Source organism: Pseudophryne corroboree, chromosome 7 (genome assembly GCF_028390025.1).
Source record: "Pseudophryne corroboree isolate aPseCor3 chromosome 7, aPseCor3.hap2, whole genome shotgun sequence".
Classification (NCBI taxonomy): domain Eukaryota; kingdom Metazoa; phylum Chordata; class Amphibia; order Anura; family Myobatrachidae; genus Pseudophryne; species Pseudophryne corroboree.
Genome location: NC_086450.1, coordinates 274495390 through 274510136, shown reverse-complemented (window position 1 = coordinate 274510136; position 14747 = coordinate 274495390). Strand labels below are relative to the sequence as shown.

Genomic DNA, 14747 nt, shown 5'->3' with positions numbered 1-14747 from the left:
TTCTCCCTCATGGAGAGGGTCAGGTAGGCAAGTATGCCTGCAGAACTCACTTTCTGCTCTCAATCATGGCAGACGCAGGTTCTGGAGTAGCCTAGATCCAGGCAGTGATTTCATGTGGTCTGCACCAGCTGACTGAAAGAGCCCAGGACAAAGAAACAGAACAGAGGAACCAGCAGATCGGAATGTGTTTGGGGATTTTGTCATTTTACGGTGACATATGGTACAAATGAAGGCGTGATTAGCTTTGTGTAGGCATGCGTCTTGTGATGCATTCTACTGTGACTTCTGAAGCAACTTCCCATACGAAAACTACAAAATGAATGCAAATCGCACACTCCAAAATTCAACTAATCAAACTATCAAAAGACAGAAATGAAAGTGAAAATGCTTGTTAGTGTTAAACCATGGTTGCCACCGGGATATTTCCCATGGGCCCTTTCAGACCGCACAGCAAAAAGGGTTATACGCGCTCATGTGCAATAACCCGTGTTAGAAGCTGGCGGTCTGAAAAGGATACTAGACACAGCATCTCCTGCTTCAAAGAAAGCTGCAGCGGAGATTGATCAGTCAGCTTCCTGCATGGCATGCCACCTTCCAGAACCACAGTAACATAGAGTATGGGGAGGTACAGATGTAGCCACGCTCATCACACGGACATACACATCACAGCAAGCTGCAGTGTACACCGTGCTGCAACTAGTCACAGCTGGGGACCACTCCATAAAAGTCTATGGTGTGCGTGTGCGTACACATTTGTGTGTCATAGATGAGGGCACACTAGTTGGAGGGATGAGTCTGGCTACATATGTAGTGGAAGACAAAAAAATAACAATGGGGCCATTACTAATGCAGGCTGTTATTGAAATTACACCGCAGCTGCAGCAGTTCCAGCAAAGAGTCACAGACACTGAACACAAGTTGAAACATCCATGCATTTAGTAGCTGCTCTTAAACACAACACACTATTAAGAAATTATACAGAAAATGATCAGCTATGGAACAAGCTAGACAACCCAGAGAATAGGTCCCATTGGAATAACATTTGCCTAGAGGGGCAGCCAGAATCTGTTTAAGGCCGAGGTTTAGCCTATTTTGTATGCAACACTGAGAACAATACTAAACACTGAAGAACAATGCAGAGATTTAGTAATTGAAAGGGTTCACAGGGTTGGTCTCTCCCCCACATCATCATCTTCACGCCCCAGGGTAATGCCAATTTCATTGTCTGAATCATCTCCCTAAAGTGGCCTTCTGGTTGGCCTCCTGGAGGATCAAATCCATTACATCGGAAGGTCAAAGGTTATTAATTTTTCTAGACTATTCCATGGAGTAACCAGAGTGAGGAAGGCGTTCTCCCCTATTTGCACTCAGCGTATAAAGGATGGTAACAAGTTTGACCTACTCTACCCTGCTTGTCTGCACATGTATGATTGTTATTCATAGAAGGACTTTACCACTCTGCTGGATGCATCAGCATACTTATAAGAGAGAGAAGTCCTGTTCTAGAAATGCAGTTATCTCCAATTCTCCGCATTCTGATAACTGACTATGAGCATTTGTGTCTTATTGCAGGCTTGGCTCTTTGTCTCAGGCCTCTTTGGCACTTTTGTTCTTGGATGGACTTACCATGCTGACATATCCGTGAGACCATCTTTGTTTGATTACTTATTTACTTCACTAGTACACGAAAGATTTCAATATGTATGTTTTGATTGTTTTCAATTATATATATATATGTCTGTCTCATTCATCTGCCAAAATATTGGCTTCATAATGAGGGCACCTGTTGATAATATTTAGGGGTATATGCAATTGCGGTCGAATTCCCGAAAATGTCGAAAAACTGGACATTTTCGCCAAAAAAAAATAATTCGACAATGCAATTCAGTACTTTTCGTCAAAAAAACGGACTTTCAAAATTCGACTTTTTGAAATTCGACATTTGTCAAATTCGACATTTCTGCAATGATACAAATGCGGCAATTCGATAAAGGTATATTGAATTGAAGATTGTAAATTCGACAACAGTGCTTTTAGACAGTAAATTCGTCATTTTCAATCCGCCACACTTTGCTGGCGGAATCTAATAAAAAATTTTAAAAACATTTTTTTTTTTTTAATTGGTAATAGCATATCTATTTATATTAGAAGGGATAAGGTACTTGGTTTGTCTATTTTGGAGGCACAAGTATTATTTATATATTTTTAAAAATATTATTATTATTATTATTTTTTTAAATGGAATGGTAAAAATCAGAAAAAAAAATGCGTGGGGTCCCCCCTCCTAAGCATAACCAGCCTCGGGCTCTTCGAGCCGGTCCTGGTTCTAAAAATCCGAGGGGAAAACTGACATGGGATCCCCCGTATTTTTAAAACCAGCACCGGGCTCTGCGCCTGGTGCTGGTGCAAAAAATACGGGGGACAAAAAGCGTAGGGGTCCCCCATATTTTTTACACCAGCATCGGGCTCCACTAGCTGGGTAGATAATGCCACAGCCGGGGGTCACTTTTATACAGCGCCATGCGGCTGTGGCATTAAATACGCAACTAGTCACCCCTGGCCGGGGAACCCTGGAGGAGTGGGGACCCCTTCAATCAAGGGGTCCCCCCCCCCCTCCAGCCACGGGGGCCAGGGGTGAAGCCCGAGGCTGTCCCCCCCATCCAAGGGCTGTGGATGGGGGGCTGATAGCCTTTTGAAAAATGAAAGAATATTGTTTTTTCCAGTAGTACTACAAGTCCCAGCAAGCCTCCCCCGCAAGCTGGTACTTGAAGAACCACAAGTACCAGCATGCGGGAGAAAAACGGGCCCGCTGGTACCTGTAGTTCTACTGGAAAAAAAATACCCAAATAAAAACAGGACACGCACACCGTGAGAGTAAAACTTTATTTCACACATGTTGACACACACATACTGACCTATGTTCACACGCCGACTTCTGTCCACTTGTCCAAGTAGAATCCACGGTGTACCTGAAAATGAAATTATACTCACCTGATCCAGTGTCCTGTGGTCTTTTATTTAAAAAAAAACCGAACACCCGGACCAGGCGGACTGAAAGGGGTCCCATGTTTACTCATGGGACCCCTTTCCCCGAATGCAGAGAACCCCCCCGTGACTGCTGTCACAGAAAGGTCCCTTCAACCAATCAGGAAGCGCCACTTCGTGGCACTCTCCTGATTGGCTGCATGCGCGTCTGAGCTGGCAGACAGCGCATCGCACAGCTCCCTCCATTAGTTTCAATGGTGGGAACTTTGCGGTCAGCGGTGGGGTTACCCGTGGTCAGCCGCTGACCGCGGGTGACCTCACCGCTGACCGCAAAGTTCCCACCATTGAAAGTAAGGGAGGGGGCTGTGCAATGCGCGTCTGAGCTCAGACGCGCAGAGCCAATCAGGTGAGTGCCACGAAGTAGCGCTTCCTGATTGGCTGAAGGGACCTTTCTGTGACAGCAGTCACGGGGGGGTCTCTGCATTCGTGGAAAGGGGTCCCATGTGTAAACATGGGACCCCTTTCAGTCCTTGTGGTCCGGGTATTCATTTTTTTGTTTTGCCAAGTACGAGGATTACAAATGACAGGACACTGGATTGAGGTGAGTATAATTTTATTCACAGGTACCCCGGATCGTCGGCGACATTGCAGACGTGGCAGTCGGCGGGTCAACATAGGTAAGTATGTATGTGTCGGCATGTTTAAAGTGAACTTTTACTTTCATGGTGTGTGTCTCCTGTTTTTATTTGGGTATTTATTTTCCAGTAGAACTACAGGTGCCAGCAGGCCTGTTTTTTCCACCCGCATGCAGGTACTTGTGGTTCTCCAAGTACCAGCTTGCGGGGGAGGCTTGCTGGGACTTGTAGTTCTTCTGGAAAAAACTATATTCTTTCATTTTACTCAAGGCTATCAGCCCCCCACCTGCAGCCCTTGGATGGTGGGGGGGACAGCCTCAGGTTTCACCCCTGGCCCATGGGTGACTGGGGGGGGGACCCCTTGATTGAATGGGTCCCCACTCCTCCAGGGTACCCCGGCCAGGAGTGACTAGTTGGATATTTAATGCCACGGTCGCAGGGCGCTGTATAAAAGTGACCCCCGGCTGTGGCATTATCTGTCCAGCTAGTGGAGCCCGATGCTGGTGTAAAAAATACGGGGGACCCCTACGCTTTTTGTCCCCCGTATTTTTTGCACCAGGCGCAGAGCCCGGTGCTGGTTTTAAAAATACGGGGGATCCCATGCCAGTTTTTACCCCGGATTTTTAGAACCAGGACCGGCTCGAAGAGCCCGAGACTGGTTATGCTTAGGAGGGGGGACCCCACGCAATTTTTTTTCGGGTTTTTTACCGTTTTTTTCCCGTTTTTTTAACATTTTTACACATCTAATCAAAATCCGTCAAATCGGCCGTTTTTCGACAGCGGGACTGTCGAATCCGTTTTTTATTGAATATGTTGAATTTTGGCACCCACCTGCCGGAATTCGACGGTCGAATTGTGTCGAATTAAAAAACGTGCGAAAAATTGCCGCAATTCGCCGACAATTGCATATACCCCCTAAACTTAGACTTGAATTATTTGTCTGGGTGTTGGTCAGAGCGTATGCTCGGCTCAATTATTTTCTATTGCTTTACTTTGCTGTTTATTCAATTATCTCGGAAGTCTACTATCTACACATTTGTGTGATGTTATTTAACTATGTATCTCTCTCATTTATATCCTATGAACCTCCCATGTGTTCACCTTCTGTATTGTTGCCGCCCTCTTGTGTTTTCCCTTTTCCCCTCCACTCTAAAGCTGGATAAACACTATAAGATCTGTCCAATCTTTCTGGTTGAAACAAAAATCTGATAATGTACAGTATGGTAGCAATTGACAATTGACCATTTGCTATTAAAACCTGCAAAAAAGACAAAAATTGACAATTCAGACAAATTGGTTAAATCCACTTTATTTAACTGATTTATCTGAACAACCATTTTTGCCTATTTGGGAGGAAATGGTTGATTGTCATTTGCTCCCATACTGTACATTACCAGATTTTGGCTCCAACCAGAAAGATTGGATAGATAATATTATAGTGTGTATCCAGCTAAGTCATTGTATTTCCGAAATAGTTATTTATTTGCCAGATCCTGGTTTCCTATGCATTTTTGGTTTCTCTGACCTCTGATGAGACATGGTAGAAATTAAAATGGGGACCTGGAATGTTGGGGGAATTAATTCACCAGCTCAGAGGCGTAAAATTATCCTCTGCTCGTCCCTAATTTCCCTAGTACTTTTTTACATGCCAAAGCCTCGGAGCATCCTTGATCATATCTTCTTCTGGGATACATATTATTCTTGGCTAACACTCAATAAGAGACTCAGCAGATCCCCAAACAATTCTCCATTCATTTATTTGTTGATCAACCAATCTTTGACCCCATCGCTATCTAATTAAATTTTTTTAACCTGCGTGACAAGGGTGTCCAACTCACATCTCAGGTGTTTGACCCAGGTGGCACCCTTTATCAATTCTCTGACCTTAAAAGACAGTTTAACTTTTTCACTTGCCTCACACTCAGTTCTTCATGTAACTACAAACCTGCCATGATATGACCTCTCTGCTACCAGTTACAGATGTGTCCGCTAACAGGGTTGCTCATTGCAGCATACCGTTCACAGCATAGTGGACTGTACGCTATGTGTACGCCTCGTTATGCCATTCAGTTCAATGGGAGCCACAAGTGCATGCACCTGCCTCCCACTGATTACTATGGGAGCCAGCAGCGATGCAAATGGACTTGGTATGCCATGCTGTGTTTGCATCGCAGTCCCGCTACAGTACGCTGCTATACGCAGCAAGGCTGTAGCAGGACACATCTGTACCTCATCCCCTACAGCACCTGATCCTCTGCATACCCTATTCAAGTTTACCACCACCACGTACAAAACGAAATACTTGTATTCTGACCTCACTAACGCTTCCTCTAGTTCTTCTTGGAATAAGTTGGTAACATCCTAGCAGAAGGATATACCCTCTATTTCAACTACAACCTTCTTACTCAAACACTATGAAAATTCAACTATGAAAATCTTACAATATGCTTATTTACAAGAGGTACGTGCACTTACAAGTCAAAGAGCCTATATATCCCCAAGCCAACGTAAGCACATGGTCCCTACAAAATCGGGGATGTGCCTCAAATGTCATCATTCTAATGCAACATTTATGCACTGCTTTGGGAATGTGGGAGGGTTCTAAGATTCTGGGATAAAGTATTGGCATATGTGAAAGAAATATTTGAACTCTCTCTTCTCCCGGACCCTTTAGTATGCTGATATGCAAACTTTTCCAAATGGCATTTAGGGCCTAACAAGCAATTGCTACTCCCCCTTAGGGTTGTTACTATGTCTAAGAAAATTATTTTACATCACTGGACGTCTTCGTCTATTCCCTCTCCCAATGACATGAAACAAATATAGTTGCAACTGTTATATTTTGATAGGCTTTCCACTTTTCCAGACATTGAAAACAGTGGCGTGAGGTTTTACAAGAAATTGAGACATTTTTATTGGTAAACTAGATTCCTTTTCTCATATACAGGTCTTTAAGATTTTTAAAAACATGGAATAGTATCTACACTGCCTCTTACAAACAGAAGAGTAAGAGTTTGATATTTCCTCTCATACTGTGTCTTCCTGGTTTATTTTTTTTAACTATATTGCTATTCGAGCCTAGGCTCTTGAACTATATGATTCTTTTTTGTCTCATCCCTGACTATTCACCCTTTCCTTTTGTGTTTCACTCTGCTGCCCCCCACCCCCTCTCCCCAGTTTGTGTAATTCTTTTATGTCATTACGTATGGTTAACTACCTACTATATGGCTAGGCTGGTGTTTTATTACTGCACTTCCTCTCATAGAGATGTGTTTTTGATTGTATCACATACTCTACCATGAAACATTCAGGCTGCATCCTTATATGTTTGCGTTTCATCTTTATGTTATGTTACTCTTTATCTGCATACAGTGTGTAACATCAACTCAATTTTTGTATGATGTATTGCTTATTAACAGGTGAAAATTCTAACAAAATAGATCTACTAAAAAAATAAAAATAAACACTAAATAAATTATTAACAATTGGAAGTGGTGTCACAGGGGTACAGGGGTACTCAGGGTTTCTGACATTTTTGCATAAACAATGATTATTCCCTACTTAACTCATAGTTTAGACCTAAAATCTATTTTAACTCTGAATAAGACCTTCATTAAGGAGATTTCTAACTGAACAGCAAAAAGTCAAAATTTTCATCCAGCCCATGGCTAAATGAATTAGTCACAAAAACATCAGACAATGGGTCTTATACAGAGATGGATGCAGTACACACAGATGCAGCTGCTGTGTGTAAATATGCTAATGCTGGCTTCTGTGGACTTCTGTGGATGCAGCAGTGGATCACTTTAAACAAACTTCAGCCATCGGAGTTATACAGGAGCCTGCATAGCCTGATCTCTCACAGGCTATGCAGGATCAGGGCCAGATTAAGGGTGGGAGACAGAGGTGGTCACCCTGAGGCCCCCGCACACAGAAGGGCCCACACAAAGGGTCAATTTGACCCTGCAATTGCTCAGCTGTACCTGTTCCCAACGGGGGCTACCACGCCTTTGGCTCTGCGTTCTGTACGTACAAACTGCATAAAGAGCAGAGTTGCTACCTACATTCTTGTCTCCTCAGTGCCATTTGACTCATCACATCGGTGCCGCTGATGAGGGAACTCAGGAGATGCTCTGCTCTGTGCAGTCTGTGCATGCAGTGCAGAACACAGAAGCATTCGGCGGGATTTCAATACCTATGTACACAGGGGGGTATGGGGACTGCCCTGTGTAACACACACGATACAAGGAGGCACTGTGGCCATATTGGAGTAGGCAATTTTATTGGAGGGGGCTCACACAACTTAGTTCCCCCTGGGGGCACCTCAACTAAAATCCAGAATTGCTAGTGTTTTCACTCTGCCTAGGCCAGGAAATTTGCATCAGAAGATGCAGACTTTCGCCAAGGCACACCTGCAATACGCCCCCGTTTTGTAGAACTGTCACTGCTCTCGCTCCACCCCCTAGACAACTGCAGTATGTCAATCATACTGCAGCTTGGGGGTTCTGTGAGCAATAACGCAGGACCCGTTCTTCACATAAGCTGAAAGGGTACTGTGCATGCGCAGTCCACCTGCCACTAGAGTAGTACACAAACCATCAGGTTTGCATAAACTCTGAATCAGGCCCAATAGCTCCATGATGTAAACAAGTGATGAGCATGGTGGGTAGTGCATGGATTAAAATGGACATTTTGGGGGAATTCAATTAGTATGGGGTTTACCCTGCATCTAATTGATTATGCTGCCTGATTCAGTTAGCTGTGGGAACACAACTGCTAATCCCCAGGAGGCAGGATTTTCTTTAGAGCCTCAGGTGCTGCAAGGAAAATGCACCCCTCTGCATTTAACATGTGGGTAAACTCATTAGATTCCACATTTTATGTGGAATCAGTGGGTTTCCGTACATTTACAGATGTTTTACCTTGTGGGGAAAGCTAATTAATTGAATAGCTATTTCCAGCACAGCATGTTCAACTAGCTGCTCGGTAAACCTCATGGCTAATTGAATTCCCCCTTTTGTGTTGTTTTGTTATTATTATGGTCTCCCATTTGCCAATACATGTAGAAATGTGTGGGTGTACACTATTGCACTGCAATTTCGTGTGCAAGGTTATGCTAAGAGTACTGTAATACGTAAGGTACAGAAATGTGGTGTTCATTTTTCACCTGAATTATCCTCTCTTTTGGGGCAGGACAGACCGTCAGATAATAGAGCAGAGCTAAACATAGATACTGTAGTCTCCACAACTGCACATCTTCCAGTATATTATATTCTTGGAGGTAGCATAAATCCCAGGGTATAGGATAGGTATAGGGGCATAGTCAGAACTTTGTAGGTCCATAGCAAAATATTGAAGTGGACCCTGGCCAATTGCTTCCAGAGGCACTTCTCCACAGCAGTTGTTTATTTTATGCCCCATAGTAGATCCCTAGTTCATTTTCTAAACCATAGTAGTCCATTAATGTTATGTCTCAAAGTAGATACTGTACCTAGTTCATTTTCTGAACCATAGTAGTCCCTTAGTTAATGTTATGCCCCATAGTAGTGCCTACCATAGTTGTGCCATAGTTCACATTACAGTATCTCACATTATAGGGCTGCCAGTACACATTATACACAGTACCCCTGATTTGCATTATGACATACGGTACAGTGCCCCCGGTTCATATTATGCCACACTTACTGCCTCCACTTTATACTGGGCTACATTAAAGTGCCCCAGTTCACATTATGTATCTTTATAATGCCCTCCAGTTCATTTTATACCACATTACAATGAGCAGGTCCAGGAGCATAACAACTACAGTAGATCTATCGTAGGCCTCAGGGCAAATGTTTGTAAGGGTCCCTATGTTCCACCCAATGGTGTAACATGTAACTGTGACCGGGCAGAGGGGTCCCTCTCAGCTCTGGGCCCCATACCAGCTGCACTCCCTGCACCCATGGTAGCTACGCCCTTGTATAGTGTATAATATTGATGTGAGAAGCCACTGTAGGTGCAGTGTACAGACATTGTATTACAGGAGGATGGAGATACATATAGTACTGTTATTGCATACTTTGCTCCTGTGTGAGAAATGTTATACATTGTATTATTAACTTCGGTTTGTTTCCTGTCTGTCTCAGGTATCACATATCAAAAATAATACATATAATATATATTCACATATACAGGAGTTCATATTATAACAAACTGTATATATATTTAAACAGCTCACTTTAATTGTGCAATGGATTGTATCAAACTGCCAAACACACAACAGTATAACAATTATGCCATTATACATAATTGCAACTGATTATTTTCAGGCTGCTTACTATGTTTGGAATTCAACAGATTTTTCTTATAAAAAAAGCCCTCACAATTTTATTTGGACACTTACTTTTATAAACCCTGAGTAATATATGATCCTAAATTATTTCATTTCTATTATAAATCTTTCTAAAAGAAATAACTTTTCAGTACACTGTAGTGTCAAATCAGATTTCAGCATTTTTTTTTTAAGGTTTGTGTCAGAAATTACTAAAGATGTGAGGGTTCGGCTTTACCCAGATATACCCGGATCTCAAAACGGCACCTTATTAGCTCTCGGATGTCACATGTTTTGGATTGCAAGTAAGAAAATCCCAGATAAATACGAACTAGCGTTAATTTTGGCGTTAAGAACCAAGTAAATCCGAACCTGCACTAGAAATTACTAAATAAAACAATACTCCCAAAGTCACTGTATGTTTTGGCCTGTTTGTGATGATTCAGTCTTAAAAAGCCTTTATCCCAATTCCCTTCTCCTCCCATGTAATCTCTCACCTTCACAGCAGTGCGAGAGGCAACAAAAGATGATGCCACAGAAACAAGTGCAAGGAGGAATAGAACCTTCCCATTACCTATATTCCAATCTCAACAGCATTCTCCCCTAATACCAACACAAAGGCAAAGTGATTGGATCTTTCACTGATCAAACATACTCCTTATAGATTACCATGAATAGTAGCACCAAAGACAGGCAGCGTATAGGGAGGCGAATTGAGCTGGTAACTTGGATAAAAGCTGATGCCAAAAAAGGCTAATTTTGTGTCCTTGGCTGTATTCCAGCTCCTCTCATAATTTCCTCAGTTTGGTTGTGTAATGTTGAGTCATCATCACCACAGTCAAACTCACTGCAGTACGTACGAAGTATGTTAGTGAGCTGCTGAATATGCATTGGGAAGTGCCAGAGAGGGAATACAGGTGCCTGTACTAGCTTCTCACACAGAGATACCCAATGAAATATGCAAAAACATGGTAGAAAAAAACAGTTGTGTTGCCATTTGCAGCACGGCAGACTGCCCTGCACTGGCTCACCTTTGCTTGGCCTCTATGGTCAGTTTAATCTGTATATATTCTAGGCATTACTACACTTAATTCCATTGTAAAGCATATGTCATACTGTATATGTATTACACTGTGCTAATGCTTCCCATCATGGCATGCTGTACTGCGGAAGTTGCTGAAAGCAGATACTGTATATGAAAGTCCTGCATTTGCCCATGGTATTGGTGGTTAACATTTCCTAAAACCATGGGTGCTTCCAAATACAAATCACTATATGAAAGTGGTCATGACACAATGACATAGAGAAGGTGCCAGGCCAAAGATGATAAAAGATATGCCTTCCTTTATGTCTGTTTATGCATCTCACAAGCTCCATTGCTAAGGTTATGACTGAGGGACAGTTATATTGTTCCTGTTTTCCCAGGAAAGCCTATGAATTCTGATACCACTTGTTTTCAGTGCAGATTTTTCCCCTGATGCCAGTTTTGCCTTCAACCATTCAGCTTGTAGAAATATAAATTGCTAAGAGAAAGACTGTGAAAGTGGATTCCCTTTTCATGCCCACATTAGTCAATTTGAAAAATGAGATACTAAGTTCCTTACCTTGAACTGACAATCGCATGTCACACTGTCTCCGATTCTTAAACACTCTCCATCAAATTTACAGGTATTGGTGTCACAAAGAAAAAGATCATTTTCTCTGTCATCAAAACCTCAAATGTAAAGAGAAGAAAACTCAGTTTCAAAGAAATATAGACTGGGCTTATTAGAAAATAATGTATTAGATTATCTCATAGATCTCTAGTTATATAGGCAAGATTATTTCACTCCTACTGTTTCCAAAAAGGCTGACTGAATGACACATAATATGCATATGATACAGTATGTATTCTTCTCTTATAAAGAAAGGGCATATTTTGGTGCATAGTGTCCAATCAATCTTTGGACCATACCCCAGCAATGATGTATACAGCGTTTTCTAACAAAGTGAAATAATGATAAACAAGCATTGTGTTTTTTATGTGCCTCATTTCAGTGAAGATGGATCACCTCTAAAAGCTTAAATGCTAAGGAATAAAGGTGTCAGATTATTTATACTGACTTGAAATAAAACAGCAACCTCTATGGGTTTTTCTCTTCCTATGGACATACTAAGACATGTGGGGGAGGGGTGTTTGGAAATATCAGAGTTCAGCTTGTCTGCAACCTGATCAATCAACTATACAGAAGGATACAATATTAAACAGAACATATACATTAGACTTCAGATCCATTAGGATTTAGCTGTATTGATTCTTTCATTACATTCCTCTGAAACCACATTATCATATTAAAAATGAAAGAAGAGTCAGCAGGACAAAAGCTGTACTGTATACTGTATCTGTTCTGTTTTTTTCTGGCTAGAGGGATGTGTTCTAACAAAATGAAAATATTAGAAGACTGCATGCATAGGGTGCAGTCATGTGTAATGTATAAGGCACAGATACAGTTTGTCCTTATGGAATGCACTTTAGATATGTTACAAAGCTAATAATCCATAACAAGTCTCCCATTGCCTACGATACTATTAATTCAATATAGACATCAGTGGCTTATTATTGACAAAGCCAGTAAGAGGGTAATGCTTCTGGCTGGGTCCTAAAAGCCTAAAAAAGAGCCGAATGATCACCCAATTATCTTATTAAATTGGTTTCAGCCACAAAGATGATTTACAAGTGCAATAACTCCATGGCTCATCCTTCCTTATTTAATTAGTATATTTCACAACTTGGCAGCCAATACACCAGTCATGACCTGATGTTCAAATTGAGATAAGGTTACCACAGCTAAATTGATGCAACAAAGCTTTATTTTGTATTTTTGTCCTGAATTTGACCTTTTTCTTTCTTTTTTGGGGGGATGGGGCGGCTGGCGTGTTCATCATTCACTTATATGGACCTAAATGCAATTAACTCTCTCCACCCCAGTAAATGTGACTTTCATGGCTGGCAAAATCTAAATATTAAGCACTAACATTTTAACTCATAGCTAAATATGGGCAGCGATTAAACACAATGTGCTCATTCTGCAAAACCAGCCACAATTATAACTATAAGCCCAATATTATATATTACTTGTAAATTATTTTTCTTTAAAAAAAAAGTGCAGTTTAATCTTGCAGGCACTTATTTTATGCAAAGACTTTCTGTAACGACTAAGTACAAAGAAGCAAGCGCCAGTATCCTAGCAGTACTAGGCGTTTATGGATAAGTAAGCTGCAGTTGACATGACTTTAGCAGGCAGGTAAAATCTGATTTATGCCAATTTAGGCTTTGGATTGTTTGCATGCTTTCTACTGTTGTGAATAAAGACTGGCGTATGAACATTAACCATACCCTGAATCCCTCACAGTGTCCCACTGATTAAGTTAAATGGCATAGAACTTTTTTCAATCATCATTTAATAGGTGTACTGTATGTGAAATAACATATTTTATTTATGGTATTTCTAAAATAAATAAATGATTCTTATCTAATTTATATAAAAAAATAAAACCCAGCAGAACAAAACTTTTTATTCCTTCTAAATAAACACAATACAACTTGAAGTATTTCAATAAAGTCCTCCTTTAGTTTTCCAACGTAAAACTGAATGTACAGTTAAGAGTATTTACTGAACTAGGATAGCAAACACAGAGGAATGAATATATACATGCTGAAGGCTGGTAACAATTGCAAGCTCCTCGGTGTCGGTCACTTACATATAATGGATACTATAAATATACATTTTAAACTTAAATAATACTGCATCATCAAATATTTGCATGGATATTGTCAGGTTTGTTAATGAACACAAATATGGAATATGTGTCACAATATAGAACATGCACATTTTATCACATAGTATAGTCAAGTATATGACAAAGCAACTGTATAAATGGTTTATTTAGTTGCATACTACATTACTGGATAGTCAATACACTTTTCCACCCATCCAGTTAAGTCAATAATTAAGCACACAATAATGATCCCAGTAATAATATGCAGCAGCATCAGGACCCGTGGAAGCCCATGAAGCGATCATTAATTTCTAAATAAATTGGCATATTCATAGCAAAGCTACAATATGCATGTGCCGCCCCGAGTCTCCAGGTCTCTTACCAGAACAGTTCCAGCCTGTAGGGGTTTGGCAGTCACTTAAGGAGGTAGGAAAAGCTGCAAGTTTCCCTGGTCGGGCTACGATTAGTAAAAGAGACGGTAATAGCAAGGAGCATAGGCAATCACAAAGTGTCCAGCACGGTCTGTGAGACTCTGCAACCACCATGTCTATAGAGACAGTGACTCCCAGATGTGAATGGATGAGCAAGGACTTAGCATGACGGGATCCCCAGCAGCAATACCATCCCAGTAAGCGCAATAACAACAATTCCAGACGGCTGACTGAGACTGAGTGCAGAGAGAGCAGTGCAGGAGCAGTACTGAGAGAGCTGGGAGGGGAGAGAGAAGAGAGAGGACAGCAGTGAGGGGCGGAGAGAGCTGCACTGACTGAGAGCAATGCACAGGCATACACAGTACAGAACCAGAAGATAGTCTGAGAGTAATACACAGGCATATACAGTACAGTACCAGGAGAAGACATAGTAATACTCAGGCATACACAGTACAGTACCAGAAGATAGTCTGAGAGTAATACACAGGCATATACAGTACAGTACCAGGAGAAGACATAGTAATACTCAGGCATACACAGTACAGAACCAGAAGATAGTCTGAGAGTAATACACAGGCATATACAGTACAGTACCAGGAGAAGACATAGTAATACTCAGGCATA

General features: G+C 41.4%; 1 protein-coding gene across 1 annotated transcript in view; it reads right to left on the bottom strand.

Annotated features, from left to right (window-relative positions):
- Window positions 1-14415, bottom strand: part of TMEFF2 (transmembrane protein with EGF like and two follistatin like domains 2) — a 1119215-nt gene extending 1104800 nt beyond the window's left edge. The window contains exons 1-2 of the mRNA XM_063934150.1: window positions 14075-14415; window positions 11538-11647 (exon numbers count right to left, since the gene is read on the bottom strand). Coding sequence (XP_063790220.1) covers window positions 11538-11647; window positions 14075-14237 — 273 coding nt within the window. The 5' untranslated portion in view covers window positions 14238-14415. The remainder of the gene's footprint in view (window positions 1-11537; window positions 11648-14074) is intronic.
- Window positions 14416-14747: the final 332 nt, after the last annotated feature.